At 44.3% G+C, this 27,086-nt stretch overlaps 1 protein-coding gene across 1 annotated transcript in view; it reads right to left on the reverse strand.

The window, feature by feature from the left end:
* The window catches only part of cacng2a (calcium channel, voltage-dependent, gamma subunit 2a), a gene marked incomplete at both ends in the record, with an annotated part of 80,225 nt that overhangs the window by 28,282 nt on the left and 24,857 nt on the right, over positions 1–27,086 (reverse strand). Inside the window, one exon of the mRNA XM_080447695.1 lies at positions 504–587. Coding sequence (XP_080303821.1) covers positions 504–587 — 84 coding nt within the window. The remainder of the gene's footprint in view (positions 1–503; positions 588–27,086) is intronic.

Raw genomic sequence — 27,086 nt, forward strand, 5'->3', positions numbered from 1 at the left:
TAAGGATTAGCAGGCAAGCTAGTTTGACACCCCATCTCTGTCTTGCTTGCGCAGAGGAAAAGAGAGCAGAAATCAATGAGCTGTGTTTACAGGGCACACAGCTGACTGTAACACTGCACGTTACATTACACACAGCCAGGCAGTAAAAACAGAGGAGCTGCTTGGCAGCGCTCAGCCTGGGCAGGCTCTCGTCAAAAACAGGGTAGAGCTTAGCCTTAGAGCATTTACTGGCACTGTGCTCGCGTCTGAGATGGAGAAAAGTGGGCCATAACAGAAATATTAAATATCGGAAGAAATGTCAAGTGAACATGAGATGGAGGTGGATGGGTGGAGCAATTAGATTTTTTACTTAAGGTCATTGTCTCCTAAAAAAGCTTTTATACGAGTTGATACATCTCTATCTTTGATTGCTTTGATAGACCAATGTCTATCTTTGATAGACCATTTTGTTATGCGTACACCCTTGATTTATCTGTGTGCATCGTAGCGAGATTGATACTCACGTAAGAAGTACTCAGAGGGGTCTGCTTCGTAATCCGTGTCTTCAGGAAAGTGGTCTATCTGTTTACACATCCCTTTGAAGTTTCCTGTCGGAGAAACAGAAGCAGAATGCACAACGAGATAAGAGAGCATGTCACTAAAAAGAGAACAAGGTATCATCAGTGAGCCGGTGCACTTCAGTTCACAAACACTCCCCATCCCCATCGAATAAATGATTTGTATGTGTATTTATCACACAACAGCACATCAGATTGACGGAAGTTGCTCCCGTCCACAATCAGATTGACGAACTTGCACTGGAAGCGATGCAATGTGATCTATGGGTGCTTTTATTGCAAAGATGTAACTTTTGTCCCCCTCAAAATGTATCGTTTGTCTTTCCAAGCTGAATGGAACCCAAGTTTCCCACTGGACTATAAGTTTTACACTGTAAACTCACTGTAAAAAAAATAATCACACCCAGTGTGAAGTGGGCGGTGTGGTCACAGTGGTCATCACAGTGATGGAAGTTCACTTAAAGAAAAGTAATATTGTGGACCAACCATTGTACACCCCTAACTTAAAAAAAAACATAAATGTGTTTTTTTTAAGTGCATAGTCCTATTTATAGGGCTATGCACATGTGTCATGTTTCACTAGCCAATCACAGTCCTGAATAGACTGTGATTGGCCAATCCCGGTGCAGGGTTAGGGGGGTACACTGGTGGACAATCACAGCGCAGGGTTGGGGGGGTGCAATGGGTGCAAATGTCCAAACCTCACATATAGGGGCGGTTTCACCGCCCAAAAATCACACCCAGTGTGAAGTGGGCGGTGTGGTCACAGTGGTCATCACAGTGATGGAAGAAGTGATGGAATAAAAGTAATATTGTGGACCAACCATTGTACACCCCTAACTTAAAAAAAACTGTGTTTTTTTAAAAAGTGCATAGTCCTATTTATAGGGCTATGCACATGTGTCATGTTTCACTAGCCAATCACAGTCCTGAATAGACTGTGATTGGCCAATCACGGTGCAGGGTTAGGGGGGTACAATGGTGGCCAATCACAGCGCAGGGTTGGGGGGGGGTACAATGGGTGGGGGGGGTACAATGGTGGCCAATCACAGTGCAGCGAATGTCGATGTCCAAACCTCACATATAGGGGCGGTTTCACCGCCCAAAAACTGTATCAGCGCTGTTACTGATGATCTCTGCCTGACCAAGCCCTGGCCTGATACTTTCCAGGAAGGAGACCTAGCAGCCGACTTCTCCAGCAGCAGGTGGTGGCTTGTAAACAAGAGTGTCGCAGCTGGCAAGAGCTGGAGCTGTTCCAACGTGCTGTGCACTGGGAACCTCGTCTCTTAATGTTCATTCATTTGGCTGACACCATGCTGCCCAACTACCTACCCTAGTCCATCCAGGAGGCAGTCCACCTGGCGCCTTCTCCCTCCCTCCCAATTCCTCTTCTTACTCTTCTGTCCTCTCCCCCCTCACAACCCCCTCAAAGGGGTTTGGCATCGAGGCAAGATCACATGGCGATGGCATGACGAGGCCCTCCCCCCCTAATATAAGGCAGCCATTACAGCCTGAAAAGCAGATGCCTGGGCGTATGATTGGATCAGATCACCGTTTCATTAAAGTTCCTCATCTCTTCTCCCTTCAGCGTCCCCCTAATTAGGTGAACAGGTGTTTTGTTACCATGGCACCAGGTATTGCCAGGAAGGGTCTTGGCAGGGAGGCAGGAAGAGAGCAGCGGGTGCGGTCATTACTGTGTGAACGGACCAGCAACGCAGAGAGAGCAACCCCTGGTGATGACCACTCACAGATTAGAGACAGTGTCATCTGAAGAGGAAACAAAGAGCTATCAAACAGACCCACCGCTGCGCTCCTTCCTCCTGGGTGCAGTGTTTGTGTTGGGAGCTACCTGTGGGCTGGCAACAGTCAGTCTGTTGGACAGCTAGTCGAGGACAACTGTATTTACTTAGATGTTTGTTTTGATTGTCCCCGACGTCATTGAGCTGAGATCCAGGAAACTGGATGGAGGACAGGAGTTTTTTCAGTAGCGGAGGTGGGTGAGTGTGGGAGTGTGGGAACCTCAGCATGAAATACCCACTAATCCTTAGTGGACAGACTCCAATGTGCTGACTCTGTCTGTGTGTGTGTGTGTGTGTGTGTGTGTGTGTGTGTGTGTGTGTGTGTGTGTGTGTGTGTGTGTGTGTGTGTGTGTGTGTGTGTGTGTGTGTGTGTGTGTGTGTGTGTGTGTGTGTGTGTGTGTGTGTGTCCACACCTTTCTCTCACCTTGCCAGTTCTGGCCCATAATCAAAAAACACTCATTGATTTCCATCAACAAGCTCTGTGGCAATTAAGGAGAGAGAGAGAGAGACATGAAGAGAGAGAGAGAGAGAGAGAGAGAGAGAGAGAGAGAGAGAGAGAGAGAGAGAGAGAGAGATTTGTGCCCTGGGAATATGTTTTCCCCACCACTCCAATATATATTTTAATTCATTTTTTGAAATGTGAATGGTTTATAGGTAGAGCTGTGCTTGTTTGAATCACCAGTAGGTCCTCTCCTCCCTCAACCACCCAGCATGACGCACTTGAGAAAGGCCTTTGATCCTCAACCACTTCAGATGTAATGTACTGTACAAACACGCCAACGCTCCTCTAGGCCAGTGCTTCTCAAAGTGGGGACCGGGGACCCCCAGCCAGGGGTCCTTGGGGGGGTTCCATGATGCTATAATGGGCTATAATTTGTTAATATAGCATAAAAATCTGCTTAACCACTTTAACTTTTATACCCTGGTACAATTTAAAAAAAAACACACAAATCTTCTCTTCGGCGGTCCCTGGCACAAAATCTTTTCAGATGGGGGTCCATGGCCAAATATGCAAAGGTTTGAGAACCACTGCTCTTGGCTGTGGTTATACTGTGTCATTATGAAGCATTTCCTACCAAAATGCCAACCAATCGCATTAAAATGACCCAATTGACCAAATGAAATTATTTATTCATCATAGAACACAAAAATTATGGTGCTTTTAAAAGGATAGTTGTCAACGTTTGTCGATATGGTTGAAATGATATCAATCATAAGAATGATGTCAGACTTATTCTGGATTTTAGTTAACTTCAGCTAACACACAGAGAAGACGGATTTTGTGTTTGACTTAGTTGGCGCCTGTTTAACTGAAAGGTGACTTGTGTTTGCATTCTGATTACGTCACATAGCGGGGATATATGACTGCAGTAGCAACATCATGCCATCATGTGTATGTATCTTGACAATGTTAAACATGTGGGTGTATAGATTTGGTTTTACAGCTGGCCATCCCTTCCACAGTAGTGCCATTTGTAATAGCAGCTGTGGAGATTGGCCTATTGGGGGAACCACTTCAATTAGCATGCTGAACGATTTATGTGACACTTAACCGCTCCAAACGGTCCTTTTCTTGTAAGACATGTAAACTCAGCAGGCTGGTAAATGTTTTATAATGGCATTTTCATTTCAGAGACCTCCCCATGAGAGTGTGAGAGAGCAGGGCAGGGGGGATGAGGAGACCTATTTGATCCCTGGCAGGGGAGCCACAGTTGAGCGGAAAGGTGTTGCCTCGGGCTCAGGTGTGCAGTGAGTCACAACACCTATCATTCAGATTCTACAGAGAAACACCTGTATTTTAAGTAACAGCGGCAGCCTCAGCACAGAGGCTGGCTGAAACCTGTGTTATACTATAGCAGTGCACCAGGTGTCGCAAACCAAAAATTGGCGATCTACAAGCTCACAATGTGTCGCACGGCGGCGTGTTGTGAACTTGTACTGTATAAATCAGACTTTAGGAACTCCGTTGGGGGCTGGGTTTGAAAGCAGTCTAGGCGGGAGACTTGCGTTGCCATACAGCAGCCAGTAACTGTAGCCCACTCAGCCCAGTGAACAGCATAAATCAAGCACTAATCATTTACAGAGCTGCTATCATTAAAAGAAGGAGGGGGTTACCAGGATCCCCTGCTGGGATTGACCTATCACTGAGCCCCCTTGGCAGTCCTTCTGCTGGGGGTCACCTGCAGACTTACTCAATCACCTCAATCACCACTGGCCACGATGGCCCCCCTATAGTGGGAATGAGATATGGACTAACCCATGCCCCCTATGTCCCCCATGTCCTTCTAAGCTATAAAGCACTTCATTACCACTGAGCCCAGTGAGACAGAGATCCACTCAAGACTAGTGGAGTGAAATGGAGTGGAGGGCTTGTTGAGGGGTGGAGAGTGGGGGCGGGTGAGTGTTAGATTTACAGTTGCCCACCTAAACGAGTCACTATGGCACTACGGTTCATCTGGTCACTGGATACCTCATTTTACAGCACCTATTAGCATGATCCCGTTGCCATGATCACTGGGTCACTGGGTTTCAGAGACCTTCGTTTTATTATTATGTAATATGTACTGTCCTTTGTAAAGAGAGCTTTTCCCTGAAATGCTTCCCAGGTAAAATTTCATAGGGCCCATTTTTTGGGGTCAGTTCCAACCAAGACAGCGCTTGTTCAATGTGGGAACTATTCCAAGGACGGGAGGTTGGCCTATTGAGAGGTAGGGATGTATAGAGATTTTTTTCTTCTTCAATACAGTTGATACCAAAACACAAAACTCAAGGGGCGGCCATAGCTGAATGGTTAGTGAGCCTGCCTAGGGAGCCAGAGGCCCTGGTTGCCCCAGGTTCGCTTCCAGGCCAGGTCAGCATATGTGTCGATGAAATGAAATTTGTCCCTGAGCAAGACTCTTAACCCCTAATTGCTCACAGGTTCTCATTGGAAACAAGACCGCAAGGACTTTCATGAACGACCTGTTAAAAGGAATTATCCTTATACAACTGTTGCCTCCAGGTTTTCTCTTCAAGCAATGGGAAGGAAAATACCTTTATTCCCCTTCTCCCTCTCTCTCGCTCCTTGTTTTTGTGAGCAGCAAGAGCATTTTCTACAGGTTTTAAGACATCTATCTCTCTCTTCCTCTCTCTCTCTCTCTCTCTCTCTGCATGCCAGAGCAGAACCTCTGCCCCAAGTTCTTCCCATCGCCCTGTTATAGCTCCCCCAGGAGTCCGATTTTTGCAAAACACTTTTTTAAAATTACAAAATGCCTCAAATCATGAACACATCGTGCGATTGCCATCAAACTTTGCACGCACATTCCCACTAGTCCAAGGAAGAAATGTCACCCTACATTTTTTAAATCGACCACATGGTGGTGCTATAACAGTCCGATTCGCGTTTTTACCTATAACTGGACCAATCTGCTAACTGTGCACACACACTCCATAGAGACCAAGGAAAAACCTCTGCCCTGCATTTTTCACATCAGCCTTTTATAGCACCACCAGGCGCTATATTTTGATTTTGCTCCTACAGATTTTGTCCAAACATCACGCAAATCGGTACGCATTATCTCTATTGTCGTGTGATCAAGACGGATCTGTAAAAGTTTGTGGCTTGGCAAATCTTGGCAAATCATGAACCGATTGCTGTGAAAGTCCACACATGCCTGTAAACACAAAACTATATTCTACACTCAACATATTGTGTCTGTGCAATAAATCATCAACATTAATCCCTCAACTTCTACAGATTCCACTCAACTCTATAGTGACTGAATTCCGAACATTGCTGGCCCACAATAACCTACCTGACCTGGCGGAGACCTGTGCACAGAGGAGCACTTTTTCTAGTTTAATTTGTATTGTTTGCTTCTCAAGTTCTCACCACATTGTTTCCACACAATTTCCATTCACAGGCAGAAATTATTGAGGGAAATAATTGGGAGCATTCAAGATTTTTCTCATTTGAAATCTACCATTAATGCCCTTGTTATGTTTTTGTAGCATGCATGCTTGTGCATGAGTGTGTGCACGTGGGCACGTACAAATCATTGTTCTGAGCGCATACTTTAACGCGTGTGTGCATTTCCGGTGCATGTATTCAGGCTTGTGGGTACCAATGCTCCCCGTTAAAACGAAAGAAATAAGCACTGCAGCCGACAGAAGAAGAGGTCAGTCTGTATGTCCAGGGAGACATCTGTGATGGCTTGCCCACACACACACACACACACACACACACACACACACACACACACACACACACACACACACACACACACACACACACACACACACACACACACACACAGACACACACACACACACACACACACACACAGACACACACAAGCCCTCCAACGGCAATCAAACACAATCACTGTTGCAGACACAGACAAAGGTTTGATGAGACACAAACATGGAGGAGTTGTGGGATTGGGGGGGGTCAAAAGGACTTGAGTGGGAGGTGCTGTTCGAGAGGTATAGAGAGCGACAGAGCAGAGGAGAGAGAAAGAGTGAGCGATGAGATAAGAGAGAGGAGATGGAGTCAGAGGAGCGGAGAGAGAGACAAAGAGCATGCGCTGTTTTGCGCCGAACTCGAACTGAGTGCCTACTTCTGACGTGCCAGTGGGCGGAATTCTCAAAAAACTTCACAGAGTGCGTCAGCAGTCAGAAACCACCCCCATGCTGACCCCCTCCACCACCACCACCAACCCTGCGCCCGCTTCCGTACCTACAGCCGTTGCCATGTGGACTTCAGAACCATTTGCATTTGAAAGGAAAAAAAAAAGAAAAGAACATCAGTTCCAGGTGTGGGGGTTGCCATACTGTATATGGCTATCCGGGGTGTATACTGGAACACAAGGAGCCAATGAGGTGTCTTTACTCCCCGGACATGCTGCGGCATCAGTGACACAGCAGCATATTAGTCCGCTGTGATGCTTAACTTATATATGCAGAAAATATCAGATCTACAAGCTCACGTCATGATGCAACGTGTTGTGAGCGAAATGTAAATCAGGCTTTAGCAGCAACACTGTGGTCCATGAGCTACAAATGAATAGGAGTCCTACAGTACTGTAGCAGCCCTTATATAACATATACAAATATTTGTGCCTGTGATGTAGCTGCATTATCACGGGGGTTATGGCATGGACCACCCGAACAATGAGATGAATTACATACAGTACATGGGGTTGTGTAACTGCAGTGAATACAAATAGCCCTCTGTGTTTCTGTGCTACAATGCAGAGGCATCCTGAAACCTGTGTGTGAGCGTGTGTGTGTGTGTGTGCGTGTGCGTGTGCGTGTGCGTGGGTGCGCGTGCGTGCGTAGGTGTGTGTGTGTGTAGGTGTGTGTGTGTGTGTGCGTGTGTGTGTGTGTGTGTGTGTGTGTGTGTGTGTGTGTGTGTGCACGCATGTTACTGTACATTGCTGACATCTCCTTCTTAATGAACAGCACCAGTAGCAGCAGGGACAACATCTCTAATCACCTTATTCATCTTCATAATCACACCGTATTCATACTTATAATCACTATATTCATCTTAATAATGACCCTGCTATGCGGTGGCATGGCTTCTCTCACTTTATTCCTCACATGTGCACACACGCCCACACACAACACAAATGTATTCTTGAATTTTGCCCCAGACAAAACTTAACTTAAACTTAACCATAACGTTAACCTTAACCACAGCCTAACATAAGCCTAACCTTAAGGCCTGGATTAGCCTTCCCTGCACGTACAGATGATGTCATCTGCGGCCTCATAGGCCAGTCATGAAGGGGGTTGCGCGTCTACGCGGGAAATCACCACAACGTCTATTTCTATCACAGCAACAATCCTGGTGGTGGATATCAGGCAGGTGTGGGGAGTATGAACATTTGTGTGCCTGGCCTGCATGCTTCAACAATGAACGCGGCTTAACCCTGAAGCCTTTTGTCGTCCATGTATTTAAGGGACACTGTCGTCCAGAACTGGTAAAGCACAGAAAAGTGGGGAGTGAGAGCAAGCTCTATTGAGGTTAAGCTGTATTCAGTGGAATGTTTGATATGTTGCTAGGTAACAGCTGCGACTACAGCTGACTTGAGTTCAGGTTTGATGTTACATTAACCATGAGGTTCTCGATCTATGCAAATAGGGAAAGAGAAAACTGGATTTGCCATGCCTAATTTATTACAGGTAAATCAGTGGAATATATGGTGTCTTATTTGACTGTTAACAAACACTTCGATGAATAAACTGAATTACCCGAGAGAATGAGACAAACCATTACCTCACTCATTACTGACGCTTGTAAGCAGCTTGAATCTACCAGGACTTCTCAACAAGACCTAGTTTTGCCTAAAGTTTTATCATTGCTCATCTTTATCATGCTACAACTTCCAAATATGAGTTAAATTAACACATTTTAGACATAATTTTTGTTCAACAACCACCCACAAGTTCAATAAGTTTAACAACAAATACGCTTTAACATAACAGCTGACCAGAAGTCACCTGTAGTTATTTGGGAGTATACGCAAGACTTATCGACTAACACAAAAAACATGTAAACCTGTAGACCTGGTCTCTATACTGCCTTCCCCTGGTCAGCCGTGTTCCTTCCACATGTTACTTCCACCCGCCACGTCCTACCAGGGAAACTCCCCCCTGGCAGGTGGTAAGAAGCGGCTCGCTAGCTCCTCATACATTGAAGGAGGCATGAGCTCAGTTCTGGGCTCTCCCCAGTAGGCTGGCAGAGGGAGAGTAGCGCCCAGGATTACAAAGGCAATTGGCACAGGGTGAAAAAATGGGTTACAAAATTGTGGGATACACATTTTGAAAAAAATGTATACGAATGTATAATCTTTTTACGTTGATTAGTTGATACAGTATATACTGTTTACTGTATACACACTAGTGTATCAGCAAAAAAGCGCTTCTCGATTATTCTATTCATCGAAAAAGTAATCAATAGAATAATGGCAAATAAACAAATCGATACTTGCAGCCCTACTCTCTCTATTGCAGTTGTCTGATAGATGGAGAGCCACTGTTACAGCCCTGTGGCAGCACCATGTTAGTCCATTTACCCCTGTGATGATCTGTTGACGGAGGTACAGCGGGGATGATGGGTGGGTGGGTGGCTAGGTAAGGTTCTCCTGTGATCCAATGCCAGAAGAGACTGGATCCTGCCGGGCGGCCGAAACTTCTCCATAATTCCTGTTCCCCACTGCTCCCTTGACTGTCCTCTCTTCTCAGTTTGCTGTCATTCAACCCACTTTTTATTTATAGTCTCCTCTTTTGTTTTGTTCACAGCAAAATAACTCAGAGAGGGTCTGAGTTATTTCTGATCTCTGAGTTAAATCAGCACCAAGGATTTTACAGTGCAATGTTAGCTTCCTTGCTCTGTAGCTTACACTCTCCCTTCATTTCACCACAGGTCTCCTTGCCGCCTGCTGCTCCTATACATAGTATCAAGTACTATATGTACTTGTGGAGTTGCAGGTAATATGGGCAAAGGCGAGACGAGCGGCAACTCCTGTGTGCTCAGAAAGGGCTTCAGAGAAGTCAGACAGAGTGGGAGGAATTTCTCCATGCCTGTGGACTGACTCTGTGACTTGCGCTCTCGAGGTGGCAGGCGTCATCGAGCGAGGTGAGGTCACAGGGCGGGGGTGGGTGGGTGGAAACTACGAGGGAGAGAGGGAGGAAGGGAGGGATGAGATTTCATAGATCCAGGAACAGGGAGACATAGTGAGTCACCGTTGTCTAAGTGAAATGCGTCACCTGCCTTCTGGACAAGACGGGGCGAAAGCCCTCCAGTTCTCAGAAGAGTCCCTCAGTGCACAGATGGAGGCGGGCATTCCCAGAACACTGGCCAACTAAACACTAGCACTCACTAACAACAACAGCAACAACAACAACTGAACAACTGAACAACTCACCGCTCACCTACGCCAAATCGCCAATCACATGTGATCGTGTAATCAGCTCCGCAGGAGACACTTTGGGTTGCATCTGTTCCTGATCCTGTGCTCTGCCAATTAGAGTGACTCTTCGGAATCACGTAAAATCGGATTAGGATAACATTCTGGTGTACTTTATATCAGGCTGGCTGATACAGTGTAAAGCGAATGCAGCATTAATTTCTGGTCTTACGCAGAGAATGAATTTACACCAAACGACTTCTTGTATCCCAGTTAAGACGAAACTTTCTTGGGTCACCCCTGATTCATTCCTACAGTAACTACACCTTCAACACAAGCCGGAAGGAAAGAAAGATGGAGAGAGAGGAAGACAGACGGACGGACAATCGGACGGACGGACGGACGGACGGACGGACGGACGGACGGACGGACGGACGGACGGACGGACGGACGGACGGACGGACGGACGGACAGAAAAACAGAGGGACAGACAGACAGAGGGAAGGTGGGAGAGAGCGAGAGAGAGAGAGAGAGAGAGAGAGAGAGAGAGAGAGAGAGAGAGAGAGAGAGAGAGAGAGAGAGAGAGAGAGAGGGAGGATAGAGAGAGACTGGGAGAGGAGAACCAGAAGTAATAGTTTGAAGTGTCCTTTGCTCCAATTTGGCCCTGGTCCTGTTCCTGTATATGTGTGTCAGTGGGCAGGAGACGGAGCTCCAGGACTGGGCTGAGCAAACCGTTAGGCCTCCTTGCCATGCCGCCACGGGACCTAAACAGATCTCTCTGCAGGACTGGGCTGCCTCCTGCCTGGAGCACAGAGCCATGCTCAAACAAACCCAGCCTAATCCCTTAGCCCTGAATGAATGGACTGGCAGGGACCAGGGAAGCTTCACCCAGCAGACTTCAGAACAATACACAAGTAACAGCCTCGCAAACAACATTTTCATCAGTTGAGACTGGAAAAAGTACTCAAATGTTTTACTTAAGTAAAAGTATCAATACTACAATGTAGAAGTACTCTGTTATAAGTAAAAGTCCGGAATTAAAAATGTACTTGAGTAAAAGTACAAAAGTAATGGTATCAAGATGTACTTAAAAGTACCAAAAGTAAAAGTACTAAAATGTTTGAATGAATAGTAGAATAGCAGCAGATAGCAGATAGCAGATCTACAAGCTCACAACGCGTCGCGATGCGACGCATTGTGAGCTTGTAGAGCTTGTAGGTATACAATAGGGCTAAAGTGGTTAATGTATGTTTCATAATATCATAACTTATATCTTAAAAGTTACTAGTAGTAACTCAAGTTTTTAAATAATTGTAGTGGAGTAAAAGTACAATATTTGTCTCTGAGATGTAGTGGAGTAGAAGTAAAAGTATTGGAAATAGGAAAAACTCAAGTAAAGTACAAATACCTCAAAATTGTACTTAACCCATTTAGACCTGTGGCCGATTCTAAAAACGCCTTCTAAATCCTGACCTAAGTTTCCTTAAACAATTACAACAAATGTATGTTGCTATATACTGTACATAACAGGAACCCCAAAAGGGGTTCCCGTCCTGAAAGGTATAGTTACAAATAGGGGTTCCTGCCCCCAAAAAGTACAGTACTTAAGTAAATGTACTTATGTTACTTTCCACCACTGCTTACCGGTACATGCAAACCTGAACTGTTTGTATTTTCCACCTCTAAAGTGAATAAGTAGGAAGGAGTTAGCTACTTCCCTACTATTTACACAGTTCCACCAAATCAGGCCTCAGTCATGAAGGGGGTTGCGCGTCTACGCGGGAAATCACCACAACGTCTATTTCTATCACAGCAACAATCCTGGTGGTGGATATCAGGCAGGTGTGGGGAGTATGAACATTTGTGTGCCTGGCCTGCATGCTTCAACAATGAACGCGGCTTAACCCTGAAGCTTAACCCAGGCCTCAACAATCTAAATACAGCAGAATGAAGATCAGTACAGGCATTTAATGGAACACGGACACCCAGTACACTGAGGGATGCTACCATTATACCCACAGCAAACAGACAAGACTGGGTCCAATAACAAAAAACATTTCACTTACTACTTAGTGGAAGAATTGCTTTCCTTTATCCTTTTATATTGACTACATAGATATACAATAATATACCGTACTGTATGTATGTATACACATCACAGTGATGAACTAAGATGTAACGTGACCTTTGTGTGCTTATTACAGGTACTATTATGCTCTAACATAGAATGGCCGATATTCCATACATTGCATGTATTCCATATAGTAATGAAGTGGAGATCCCTACAAGTACACGGCATGAAAAAAAAATGACCACGGCAGTGGCTCAGGGGTAGAGTGGCCGGGTAGAGTGAACTGGAAAATCGCAAGGTTCCCAGTTCAATCCCGGGCTGGGGCGCTCCCCTAGAGTTAGTGTCGAAGTGTCCTTGAGCAAGACGCTGAACCCCTAATTGCTCCCGATGAGCAGGGTTGGTGCCTTGCATGGTTTCCTCCGCCATCGGTGTATGAATGTGTGTGTGAATGGGTTAATGGCACAATCAATGTAAAGCGCTTCGGATAGAAGCGCTATATGAATGCACCATTTACCATTTTACCATTTACCACCACCAGTAGTTTATATGTTAAGGAAATTCATAATGTATTTTAGTTTCGGTCCCGGGGAGACACTAAATGTATCTTTTGGGTCTTGATCTGAAGAAGTCTGGGAACCAGTGTAGCAGCATCAGTGTTTGCCATACTTTTGTGGGGACCGTGAATGATGTACAGTAGCAATGTCAGCTGAGCTAGGGACACAGACACACACCTACAGTATACACAACAACGATAACTGATCGTCGTCCAGAGTAAAGAAATATACAACCGGAGCTCTCCGTTCGTTTTTTATACCGTGTGAAAAACCGTGTTTTGCCCTATTTTGCCTAAGAATCACATGTTTCAAGCTAAAACCGAAAACCGGAAACGGAACCCCTTAATTCTGCATCCGGGTGGCATTGGCATTGAACATGTTCAGCTCCGATGGCGAGGTTTTGGTATTAATGCTCTTCTCCTAAAATGTGAACTGTTCACTGTTCTGGATACGTGCTCTTAATACCATGTCACCTAAGGGACGTAGGAAATGGACATTCTCCCCTTTTTAGGATTACCGCTTTTATTTATGTTTTTCTCCAGTATGGATACGCTGGTGTTTCTTCAGATTACCAATCTCATTGAAACTCTTGTCACACTGTTTACAGAGGAAAGGTTTTTCTCCTGTGTGAATACGCTGGTGTTTTTTCAAGTCACCTGACTGATTGAAACTCTTGTTACACTGTTTACAATGGTAAGGTTTTTCTCCAGTATGGATACGCAGGTGTTTCTTCAGATAACCAATATCATTGAAACTCTTGTCACAGTGTTTACAGAGGAAGGGGTTTTCTCCTGTGTGAATACGCTGGTGTTTCTTCATATTACTAATCACATTGAAACTCTTGTTACACTGTTTACAGTGGTAAGGTCTTTCTCCTGTGTGGATACGCTGGTGTTTTTTCAGGTCACTTAACTGACTGAAATGCTTGTAACACTGTTTACAGTGGAAAGGCTTTTCTCCAGTGTGGACACGCTGGTGAGTCCTCAGATGACTTGAATCGTTAAAACTCTTGCCACACTGTTTACAGTGGTATGGCTTTTCTCCAGTGTGGATACGATGGTGTTTCTTCAGGTGACTTGACTGACTGAAACTCTTGTTACACTGATTACAGAGGAAAGGTTTTCCTCCAGTATGGACACGTTGGTGTTTCTTCAGCTTACCCATGTCATTGAAGCTCTTCTCACACTCTTTACAGAGAAAAGGTTTATTAGCGGTGTGGAGACGCTGGTGTGTCTTCAAGAGACCTAATTGACTGGAACTCTTGTCACACTGTTTACAGTGGAAAGGTTCTCCGGTGTGGACACGCTGGTGTGACTCCAGATGATCTAAACATCTGAAGTTATTGTCACATAGCTTACAGATGGGGGGTGTCTTTCCTGTGCAGGTCAGCCGTTGTGTCTGTATCCCCCCCGCATGAGTTAAAGTCTTGGTAAGCCATTGATGAGATCTTTGTTCATTTGTGTCTTCTTGTCCCTGGCTGGTCACAGAGCTAGGCGGGACCTGTCCATTCATCAGTTGATGTCCATTCATCATTTCACAATAGAGGTCACTGTCGCTGCTCTTCATGTTTTGATGGCAGAAGACCTGCGTCAAGAAGGCGTATGACCCCTAAAGAACAGAAGATAGGAGCTGAAAGAGATATATAAATATGATCTCTCTTTTCTTTCTCAATTATCTTTCCTCTCTGCCTCTATCTCTATCTGTTCTGTTCTATCTATTTCAGCTCACTCTCTGACCTCTATGTCTTTCTATCTCTCTGGATCTCACTCTCCGTCACTCTTGGTCACAGGTAAAAAAGTGATTCCTAAAAGCATCTCCACTCTTTATATAGGCTGAGCATAGCTATGGTCTAATGTTACACACAAGACAAACCATTGCCATACATGCAAGCATAGCAACCACAATTTGTGCAGGTGCCACTGCAGCGCACCTGGAGGGCTGAAGAGAAAGATTCGCAATCTGTGGTTTCTCAAAGAGGGTCTGGGGACCCCCAAGGGTCCATGAGGGTGTTCCAGCAGGTCCCCACCAAAATGAGGAACAGTTTGAACACTTAAGCCTTATTTTATATTTCGGCTAATAAAAAATAAGCTTGTTGCGAGCTTGTAGATTGGTTATTTTTGAAAGTATGGACAAACATCTCTTACGATAGTCCCTGGCAAAAAGAAAAATGTATATGGGGGTCCACGCCCGAATCCATATCAATTTGGGGGTTCTTGACCAGGGTTGCCAGATCTGCTTATTATAATTTCCCCACAAAATTTTATTTGAAAATAGCCGATCTACAAGCTCACAACGCGTCGCATCGCGACGCGTTGTGAGCGTTGTTATTGGTAGCTACGAGTGTGAGGTGTCTTTACCGTTGGCTGGCACCTCAAAAGGACTGGTGTGTATTGCACTTATGTGAATGAGTTCAGCCCCTTAACTGAAGTATGCTTAAACAAAGTAACTCACCCCTATTCTTGGTGTGCAGGTATATGGGTGGTTGTGCACCAATAGCCCACATGCATTGGGGAAAGACTAACTGCCCTAGCCAATGCTACCAATGGTGCCCTTGAGATAACTGCTGCTAACCACATCAACAACGTACAAAAATAAAGTAAAAAACTGGAGGGGGAAAAAAAGAGCCTTGCTTCTGCCTATACTGGGGAAATTACTTCAGTTCCAGCCAGCTAATGAAGTGACTTAACCTGCTGGCTGTACATTGAGTGTGGACAGCACTTACAACCATCATTGTGTTGTCTCCCTGTCACAGTGTAAAAAAACTAAAAAATATCCAAATTGTTGTAACCAAATACAAATATTAACCAATAGATAACCTAAATTAATCAACCTAAGAAAGGGTTAGTATATATAGTGACTCTAGCGACTCTCGTGACTAGTGTGACTCTTGGCAAAGAATGAGTATTCTGAATAAAACTACTACAAAGACCTTTCACTATTGTCAGTCGCAAATAAAAAAATGACCAAAGGAATATGACAGAAATGAAAATGGAGCGTTTTGGTGAGTTTTCAATTCTGAAACAAAAAGGCTAAAATAGTTTTTTTTTTAACACATTAACTGTTTATTCATAATGTACTCACCCCAGTGCCCCAGCGATTTGTGTTTTATAACCCTTTTCAACCGGTCACATAATTGTTATATCCATTATAATCGTTTGTCTGGCTGTGTTGATAAACACACAAGACAGATCGACCAGCACTCAAACAGTTCGTTTTTTCTCCCCGTCTCCATTCTCTTTCTCTGCCCCTCCCAAACCGGTTGCAAACGTCATATCCGGTGGCTGTTGACGTATTTCCGCCCCGCTTCCGCAGGGCATCTTAGCTTAGCTTAGCTTATGATCGGGTTTCAGATCGTTGGTACAGTACATACAGGGGACATACATAGAGTCTGACGTGTCTGACCCTGTTAGACAGCTGGCACCTTCGGCGACAAGATGGAAAACAAGAAAGATATATTTTTAAACATGAAATATAGTCTTTTTACAGTATGAGCACAAACAGCAGGTAACCTTAACTAGACCATGGCTCCATGGACATGTAGCCAAGACCATGGAATGGTTCAATTTACCAATCTGGCACTCTTTTTGCTATCTGCCTGGGTTGATTGTTCACTACAGTCCACTAGTGATAAAGTTGTGGCTGGTGCTCACACACTGTGATGAAAACCTAAACGATTTGACCCCCCTGCCACCCTTTCATATGATTTACATTATGGTCCTGGAAATGAGCTCATGGTGTCATCAGCGCAAAATCTGCACAGTGAGCACAGTGGAACAGTGGCTGAGCATCATAAATTCACTCTTAAAACAGCTGCTCATTGATCTTATGAGTGTGCCGTACTCTTATTTAAATCAATTGGATTTCCAGCCTCCATTAATAACATTGGGAACACTTCAGGATAGATCTAAAGGGGGAGGGGGTTACTTTTACTAGCCTGCGATAAAAGATCGCAAATCAAAGGCGGTCGATGCTGCTGTTTCACTAGATTATAAAGATGACTGTATGAGCAGTGACCCACACAGCAAGGCAGAGGCAAAGCAGGAAAGATAGTGGGCTGAAGCATATAGAAATGGGCAAGGATAGTGAGAGCATGGTTGGATATGGCTTGAGAGAGAGAGAGGGCAATAGAGTGGGGGGAATTTCAGGGATCATTTTTAATAAAAGAGGTATTTCCCATCATAACAATTATTGATGGTAAAAGAAAAGCATAAAGCACTAACTAATGTTTGTTACCATTTAGATTAGTGTTTCACAACCTTTTTTTTGGACCACTGCCCCCTATCCAATATCCAGGTCCTTTACCGCCCCCCACATCCAATTACAATGTCAACTTTATTTTTATTGTAGTAGTATCATGTCAGTATCATTTCCGTATCATGTCAGTATCATGGTCAGTATCATGTCAGTATCATGTCAGTATCATGGTCATTATCATGTCAGTACCATGGTCAGTATCATGGTCAGTAGTATCATGGTCAGTAGTATCATGGTCAGTATCATGTCAGTATCATGGTCAGTATCATGTCAGTATCATAGTCAGTATCATGGTCAGTATCATGGTCAGTATCATGGTCATTATCATGTCAGTATCATGGTCAGTATCATGGTCAGTATCATGGTCAGTATCATGGTCATTATCATGTCAGTATCATGGTCAGTATCATGGTCAGTATCATGGTCAGTATCATGGTCATTATCATGGTCATTATCATGTCAGTATCATGGTCAGTATCATGGTCATTATCATGTCAGTATCATGTTCAGTATCATGGTCAGCGTCCTATATTAATGGTGATCAAGGCTTGTTAATTTGCCAAACTCCAGGCTTCAAAACAGGACTCCACAAACCAGTCACCAGTCACTTGGTCCACAGTGTTGGGACATAAGCTTGTAGATCAGTTCTTTTCGGCAAGCGACACGTCATACCACGCATACTATAGTGTGCTGCTGATGTGTTGTGTGCCCATGCCTGTTTGGTGCCGAGATGTTATCGCTTCCATTGATGTGATATGCAGCGGCAGACTGAGTCACACTTGTGCTTGTGGGGCTTTTTGGTCCAGATCGGCCGTCTTGTCCGTTACATACACTTCAGCCCTGTGCACTCTGAGAGACACCCACCCACTAGAACACGCACCTTCTTATGTACAAAAACAAACCACTGCACATATGTGCAATACTATATATATGAAGACATAGACACATCAATATGCATATCCTGGCTTAATCCACACGTACATATTACGTAACAAGACCAGGAGACCTGGTTCTGCCAGACCCAGACTTCATGTAAGCCAGACCCCCTGGGTCCGGCAAAAATATATATATATTCGGTTTCACCCCGTGTTTCAGCACCTTTCAGTCAGACCCCCTTAGTTAGTTACACACGAGTTTCACACACCAAAAATAGCTCTACAAGCTGCAACACGTGCTGCAACAAGTTGTGAGCTCATCAGGCATTAGCCTCTGTTTGCATTGATTCAGTCTGCTCCCCGATATTGTTTTCTACCAGCACATGATATTAATCTCTCTTCTTCTCTCATATGATGACCTCATCTCCTCCCCTCTCCTTTTTTCCCCTTCTCAAAAGTGTCTGCTAAAAGTTCACTCTCACCACTGCTTGAGAGACAGATTGAGAGAGAGAGAGAGAGAGAGAGAGAGAGAGAGAGAGAGAGAGAGAGAGAGAGAGAGAGAGAGAGAGAGAGAGAGAGAGAGAGAGAGAGAGAGGGTTATGGGTCAAACAGACAGGAAGAGAGAGAAAGAGAGGGAGTTGAGTCAGACAGACAGAGAGAGAGAGAGAAGGAGAGATATGGAGCGATAGGGAGGGAGAGAGGGAGAGAGAGAGAGAGAGAGAGAGAGAGAGAGAGAGAGAGAGAGAGAGAGAGAGAAAGAGAGGCGTATCCGAAGGCAAATGAAGTACGTCGTTTTGAGTGGGGAGGGAAATGGCAGATGGGGTACACACTACACACTTAATGCAGGCTTAGAGTCTAGTTGTGGACATTTTCAGCATAGTTTTTGTACTTAAATATTGAGATGCATTTTTTTCTGCCTGCCATGCAATGTAGTAAAAACTCACTGATGTGAGGTGTAAAAGGCAAGACCAAAACCTGTTAATACATGATACTGTACTGTATGTACAGTAGTCTGGGTTTGTCAACATCAGATCATTTCAAATAATAAAGATTGTTGTGTAGGTGTGTGAGAGAGAGAAGCAGCAGAAAGACAGGGACACAGAAAAGGAGAGCTGTTATATACAAGCAGAATATGTGGCGCTATGTGCCGAGTTATCAGCTCGCACGGCGTTGCCAGGGACGCGTTGATCAGCATGTTCAGATTCCAGTACTCAGCATTGGCCGGGTTAATGTGTGAGAACTTTGCGTCCGGTCCATATGTGGGCGTACTTGTGGATTCATGCTGACGTCGGACGGGCATGTCCTTTCCATATACGGGCATAGCTGTGCACCAGCCACAGACAAACAGATGCACAGACCCACAATGTGAACTATACTAATACAATATATCGATGGCCAAAATGCAAAACCTCCTAAGTGCAAATTTCATGATTTTCGGATTTCACTGTGGATGAGGACTATAGGCTATGCTGCACATGCTCAGTCTGTCTGCAAGATAGTCCCGCCCCTCATTTTGTCAGAAAAAGTCATTTGACTAAAACCTCCTATCTTGTTCAGTGCCAATTAGTGCCAAAATGTTGAAGCGCAAAACCTCTTATCTGCACCAGAACTAGTTGAGCAGCAGACAGAGCTGAAACTTGGGAATTCTATGTTATGTAGACCGTCTAAATGTCTTTCAGTTTGTAGTAATCAATTATTTTCAAAATAAAAAAGTGTCTTCCACCCTTACTAGTTAAGTATTTGTTAGTAACTGTCAAGTTAATTGCATTGCCTTGTTGATTGCTAATGATTAGTGTCAGGTGGTGAAACTTTTATCACACCAAGAGTGTGAGTTGATCAAAAATGTTAATGGTATTACTTGTTACAGTACTGTAGAATGTCTTGATCTCAAAATGAGCATAAAATAAGCATTATTTAACAACATAATGTTTGTTTGTAAGCCTAACTATTTCTAGGTAAAAACCTCCTATGTGCATCTATGTAGATAGGAGGTCATTTTTAGGTATAGATAGGAGGTTTTGGCATTGAACATTTTGAACTTGTGCTTAGAGGTTGTCATTGCTGCTTAGATGTGAACGTCCATGTCGTGATTTTTTAATAATTGCAGATCAAAATCACACGTGAACACCGTGGCAGCCAACAAACCTGTGAGAATATTGTGGTGTGTTGGTTGGAGGGTATAGGGTATGGGGGTGGGATGGGGTTTGGAGTTATGGGGTGTGGGGTGGCGGTTGGGGGGTTATGGGGTGGGGGTGCATGAGGGTTTGGGTGGGTGGAGTTTGGGGGTTGTGGTGTGCTGGTTGGGGGCATGGAGATCGGGGGTTCTGGGAGTGGGGGTAATGGGTTGGGTGGGATTTGGGGGTATGAGGGTATGGAGTGGGATGGGGTTTTGAGTTATGGGGGTTGAGGGGTGTGGGCTGGCAGTTGGGGGGTATGGGATTTGTGGGAGTGGGGGAGTATTGCAGGTGGTGGAGTTGGGGGTATAGGGTATGGGGGGGATTATGTTGGGGGGGCATAGGCCAGTTAGGCCGGATCATATAGGATTGGGTCTTTGCGATGCGATGCAAGAGTGTGGTCTAGCCAACACCAACTCGGGACTCCTGAAGTGGGATGGGGGTTTGAGTTATGGAGGCGGAGATGTGTGGGCTGGCAGTTGGGGGGTATGGGATTTGTGGGAGTGGGGGAATATTGCAGGTGGTGGAGTTGGGGGTATAGGGTATGGGGGGGATTATGTTGAGGGGGGCATAGGCCAGTTAGGCCGGATCATATAGGATTGGGTCTTTGCGATGCGATGCAAGAGTGTGGTCTAGCCAACACCAACTCGGGACTCCTGAAGTGGGATGGGGGTTTGAGTTATGGAGGCGGAGATGTGTGGGCTGGCAGTTGGGGGGATGGGGTTTGTGGGAGTGGGGGAGTATTGCAGGTGGTGGAGTTGGGGGTATAGGGTATGGGGGGGGGGTATGGTCTAGCCAACACCAACTCAGGACTCCTGAATCGCTGCCCTCCACACTCTCCTATCTAGCATCAGGGTCTTGATCAGGGTCTTGAGCTCTACAGTGTTGTTAGGTAAGCTGTTACGCCGAAGTTCATCTACGTAGGGTGGTGCACTTAGTCTTTCCTGGCTTTGCCCTGGGTTGGCTCCCATAGTGTCAGTTTGCTTGCCACTAGTTATGGGTGCCTGACGCAGTGCCCTGCCTCATCCTTCTCTCTCTGACTTTGTCTGTGACCCATGGTAAGTTACCGTAGAGGACCACATTTCTGATGTGGTCCGTCCATGTGACTAGTGCCATTCGTAGCATTCTTGTGTAGACTCCATCCAAGGCCCTTTCCTGTTGTGCTGTGGCGGTCCATGTCTCAGCCCCATACAGCAGTACTGACACTGTAGCTATAGCTATATACACTCTTGAGGTCTTCTCCCATGTCTGATTTCCACACTCTCCTCATCCCATGCAAGGCATTCTAGTCAAGTACCCCCTGGACCTTCAGGTCCTATTCCATTGAAGCAGTCCAGGCCCAAGTTATTTGAAGTCCTGGACTGCCTCGAGTAGCTTGTCTCCATCATTTGAACCATCTTCTCAGGAACTCAGTAGGCCCAGAGAATGTTCATCAGTTTCCCCCGGTGGATGGTGCCAAAAGCCTTTTGGAAGTCATGAAGGTGATCACCACTGAAAGATTCCGCTCCCTTACTCCCTCCAGTATCCTCCTTAGCACCAGTATCTGCCCGCCTGCTGTTCGCTCCGGGCGGAAGCCGTTCTGCGAGTTTCTCAGTACAGGGTCTGAGATGGGTCTAAAACCTGCGACTTGTGAGCTCAGGCTAATGCCGTGGAGGTGTCTGTCTTGGTGAGGTCGCCTGACTTTGGTACTGGATTGATGATCATTTTGCGCCACAGCTTCGGCAGCTCGCTAGACGTGTGTGCTTGATAAAATCCAACACCACCTCGTCTATGGGCACATACATCACTCCATCCTCCCTGCAGCTCTTGCCTCACTTGATAGTAGCCTTGGCCCTCTGGTACTCATCCATGGTGAATGATCTGTCTTCCATGACCTTCCCATACCAGACGCGAACATCGGATCATCCTCTTCTTCGGTTGAAGGAGGATTTCCTAGGAGTGTTTTGAAGTGCTGGTACCATGTTTCAACTCGTTCCTCTGCGCTTTCTCCCCAGAAGTCTGAGAAGAGCTTCTGCCAGAAACGTCATTGATGAGCTTCCAGTTCTTGCCATGCTTCTGGTTAACATGCACCTCTTTAATGTCCCTGATCTTTTGGGTCAGCTCCTGTTGTTCCAGTTGCATACACGTGGTATAGCTCCTCCTTCTTCCGCTTATATTCCTCCCTCAGACCCTCTCCCTTTTGGTCAGCGACAAAGTCCCTGTGTGCTGCTCTCATCTCCTCCCTGGCTTTGGTGATTCTAGGGTCAAGGCATCCGTCTTTCCTCCTTGCTTATAGGCTCTTTAAGACATTCAATGATCTTACATACTATTCCACTGTCCACACTGGACACAAGGTTGGTGATCCAGTTGTATGAGTTAGGGGAGTTGGAGGGCATGAGGGTTTAGGTGGGTGGGGTTTGGGGCATGTGGTGTGCTGGTTGGGGGGAATGGGGGTTGTGGGAGTGGGGAGGTATTTCAGGTGGTGGAGTTGGGGGGTAGAGAGTATAAGGGGGATTATGTCGAGGGGTGCCTGGGCCAGTTGTTTTGTAGTCCACCTAATTGTATTCCTGTTGTCCTTTTTGTAAATTTTATTTGTAAGCACTTTTATTTTAGGTTCTTGCTGGGGACTGTTCTTAGCACATTTTTTGTGAGCATTGCCCTGCAAACTTTTTTTTTTTTGTTGAATAAAATAAAAAGCATTCAATGCAACTCAGTGGTGTGTTCTACCGTGTTACGCTGTATACGCTGTATACAGTGCAGATTTTTTGGGGGAAAAGCGTATACAGTCTACCATTTAATCCATTGAAAACGCGCTAGCGTATACCCACGACCACGCGCATCTCGTGCAGGGAATGATTATCGTATACCTCCGGGAAAAAAACTAGACCACACCACTGATGCAACTGTTTGCAGCTGTAAATGTATGTATTTACAGCCAGTATTATTTGTCATTATTTAGTTATGCAATCACTTAACATTGAAGTGTAAAAGCTCCTATCTGCAGAATTATCCAGGAAAAGTGGGGAAAAACCTCCTATCTGCATTTGCTATATGAAATAAGTGTAATTAACATGTAATAATGTAATATAGTCCAGACATCCAGAAACGGTGTATTATGTGATGGGTTTCATAAAAAAATAGCATTGTGCAAAAAAAATACAACATTTTGTAGTTTTCTTTTTCATTTTCCCAACAATGAACATTTTTCAGATAGGAGGTTTTGCGTTTTGGCCATCGATATACCTACATACTATACATACATACATACATACTGTACATACATGCATACAGTATGCATACATACATGCATACAGTGTGTGTGTGTGTGTGTGTGTGTGTGTGTGTGTGTGTGTGTGTGTGTGTGTGTGTGTGTGTGTGTGTGTGTGTGTGGGGGTGTGTTTGTGTGTGTGTATGGTATATATCATTGTTTCTATACATGACACATTCTCCTTCAGCTAAGTACTTAATACTCTCGCATCAAGAAATTATGTGAGCTGGAGTCTCATTTAATTTAATTCAAATAATTCCATCACAATCCTTGTTCGCACAAACTGCACAGCTCAGCTACACCTGAAGAGTTTTTGAAGATAAGGCCATTGAGGAGAGATAAGAAAGTCTTTGCAAAAAGACAAAACTAACAAATGGCAAACCAAAAAGGAAAGCTGTCATTTCTGACAAGTTGAAGTGTGGTAAACTGAATTATATGTTAAGATACTGATATAAAGGAAGGAGTCCAGGAAAGCATCTCACATCCACATAACAAATCTTCTGCCATCCTTGATGTGATTTAATAGCTCTTAAGTAGGAATTCTACTCTTACAAATTCATGTTTTTGAACTCTTACATGAGTCAAATCAATATTTGTGATCACCAACAGCTCTCAATTTCTCGAGCAAGAGAGGCTCTCGTCTGTGATGTCATCAAAATACTTACAGTATATGGTGGGCCGAGGGAATGTACACACACGCACTCACTCACGCACGCGAGCGCGCGCGCGCACGCACGCGCACGCACGCACGCACGCACGCACACACACACACACACACACACACACACACACACACACACACACACACACACACACACACACACACACACACACACACACACACACACACACACACACTTAGGTTCCACCCAAATCAGTTTCATGTTAAAGCGAAACCAAATTGTGATCTCTACAGAGTGTTTTCTCGTAATTTCGTATCTCTTTCAAAAAAACTAAAAAGAAAAAAGCCTTTTATATTTTATTCAGTGGTGGAAATAGGCTTATGAGCCAGTAACATAACTCTCAACTCCAGAAGATCATTCTGGGTACTAGAACGGTGACCTTCTCTATTTCTGCCAATTTGTTCTCCAAAGGTGTTATATATCGACCTGACATTACAGAGCAGCAGGTAGTAGATTCTTGTCAGCCCTCCAACACAGTTGCATTTTGTCTAGCGCTACAAACTGAACTTAACAGAGCAAAGCAATAACACATCAGAATCTTAAAATGCAGTGTGAATTTATGAACACTGTTGAAAGAAATTGCTTGAAAAATAAAATAAAAAAAGACAACTGAGCTTACTTGTCACCAAGTAAAGAGCAAATTGCTTACAGCACATTGCCAGTCATTATATAGACAACACGCCTAAAGTACCAGGTTTGTCGCCCATCAAAAGCAATAAAATAAAAATAAAAAAACATTCTGATTGACTTAGTCAAAAGCAAATGTATTTCTTGCTGAGACTCTTTGGTAAATGCATTGATTTGAGACATACAGAAAATTAAGCTCCAAATGAGTGTTTGAAGTTCGAAGGGTTGGCAAGATGACACATTTAAAAGGCTTGTATCAGCTTTGTTAAAATGTACATGTTATAGTCATGTTGGTTTCATATCAACCATTCTTACAATGAAAATTACAGATTGCACCTGAAATGTGAAATGGTGTAACCAGAGATGGGCGAAAATAGATCAAAAAGTATTTTGATACAAATTACAAATACTGAGTCAAAACATTTATCATAATACAAATAAAAAATACTGGACTGAGAAATGTACTTGAGATACAAATACGTATTTTGAAAATACATTTTATAAAAACTGATGCCAATTCATTAGTCAATTCATAGATTCATAGATCTTGAATTGATAATACAAGAGTGTTTTACATGGTGTTTGGAGCAGGCAGCCAAAAATGTTTACCACTGTGTGTGAGAACGCAGGCCAGAGTGACCTTATTATCGTCAAAAGCTAGACGAGAACTATGGCATGATACTGATGCACAATCCTACACAGAGCTGCCTCTATGCCTGTACTTCACACAGACACCTCGATACTGACACCAGGATACTGACCATGATACTGACACCAGGATACTGACCAGGATACTGACACCAGGATACACCAGGATACTGACCATGATACTGACACCAGGATACTGACCAGGATACTGACACCAGGATACACCAGGATACTGACCATGATACTGACACCAGGATACTGACACCAGGATACTGACCAGGATACTGACACCAGGATACTGACCAGGATACTGACACCAGGATACTGACCAGGATACTGACTCCAGGATACTGACTCCAGGATACTGACTCCAGGATACACCAGGATACTGACCATGATACTGACACCAGGATACTGACCAGGATACTGACACCAGGATACTGACCATGATACTGACACCAGGATACTGACACCAGGATACTGACACCAGGATACTGACACCAGGATACTGACACCAGGATACTGACACCAGGATACTGACCAGGATACTGACACCAGGATACTGACCAGGATACTGACACCAGGATACTGACACCAGGATACTGACCAGGATACTGACACCAGGATACTGACCAGGATACTGACACCAGGATACTGACCAGGATACTGACACCAGGATACTGACCATGATACTGACACCAGGATACTGACACCAGGATACTGACACCAGGATACTGACACCAGGATACTGACACCAGGATACTGACCAGGATACTGACACCAGGATACTGACCAGGATACTGACACCAGGATACTGACACCAGGATACTGACCAGGATACTGACACCAGGATACTGACCAGGATACTGACACCAGGATACTGACCAGGATACTGACACCAGGACACTGACCAGGATACTGACACATAGTATCACAAATAATCAAACATTAGGCTTGTCTGACCATTCATGGGTTATGCAGTAATGTAGCTATCACAAAAGGAAATTTCCACAAGGCTTCAGTCACTAGTTGAGGCAAGGTGATATGAAGTCTGTCTCAAGACCCGGCCTACTTTGCCTCTCATTTGTGGTTGAATTTGTTGAATTCGAGTGACATCTCACATTATGTTTTTATTTTAATTTTTTATTCCACAGTATAAACTTGTGTAAATGTTTAAAATGTCAATGTTAATTTAGGAATGAAATACGTAAACATATTTTATGTATTTGAAAAACATAAAATACAAGATCTGAAAGTATCTTGATCTACTACAACTTGAGCTATCAAATTTTAGCCAAATACAAATTACAAAATACAAAAGTATTTGGAATATGTATTTCAATCCAATACATGTATTTAAAATACTGCCCATCTCTGGGTGTAACCATGCACATAACAATGATACATTTTGAATATTTTATCCACTTGAATAAATGAAAGTGTTCTCATAATTATTTTTACTTTATTTAAAAATATAAGGTGAAAATAGATTTTATTAACATTATCTCTAGACAATTCAGTTAGTTGACTTGACTGACTATTCCCCAAATGCATTATTATATTCAGAGCTTTGGTGATCCATTTCTTTCAATGACTATTAAATTATTCTAATGTAAGATCATGCCCGCCTAGTTGATGGGGTGTTTTATTGCGAATTTCACGCAGTAAAATAAGTTGAATTATTTGTTACAACGTTTTTCGG

Source organism: Gymnoscopelus braueri, assembly GCF_963280865.1.
Source record: "Gymnoscopelus braueri genome assembly, chromosome: 13".
Taxonomy (NCBI): domain Eukaryota; kingdom Metazoa; phylum Chordata; class Actinopteri; order Myctophiformes; family Myctophidae; genus Gymnoscopelus; species Gymnoscopelus braueri.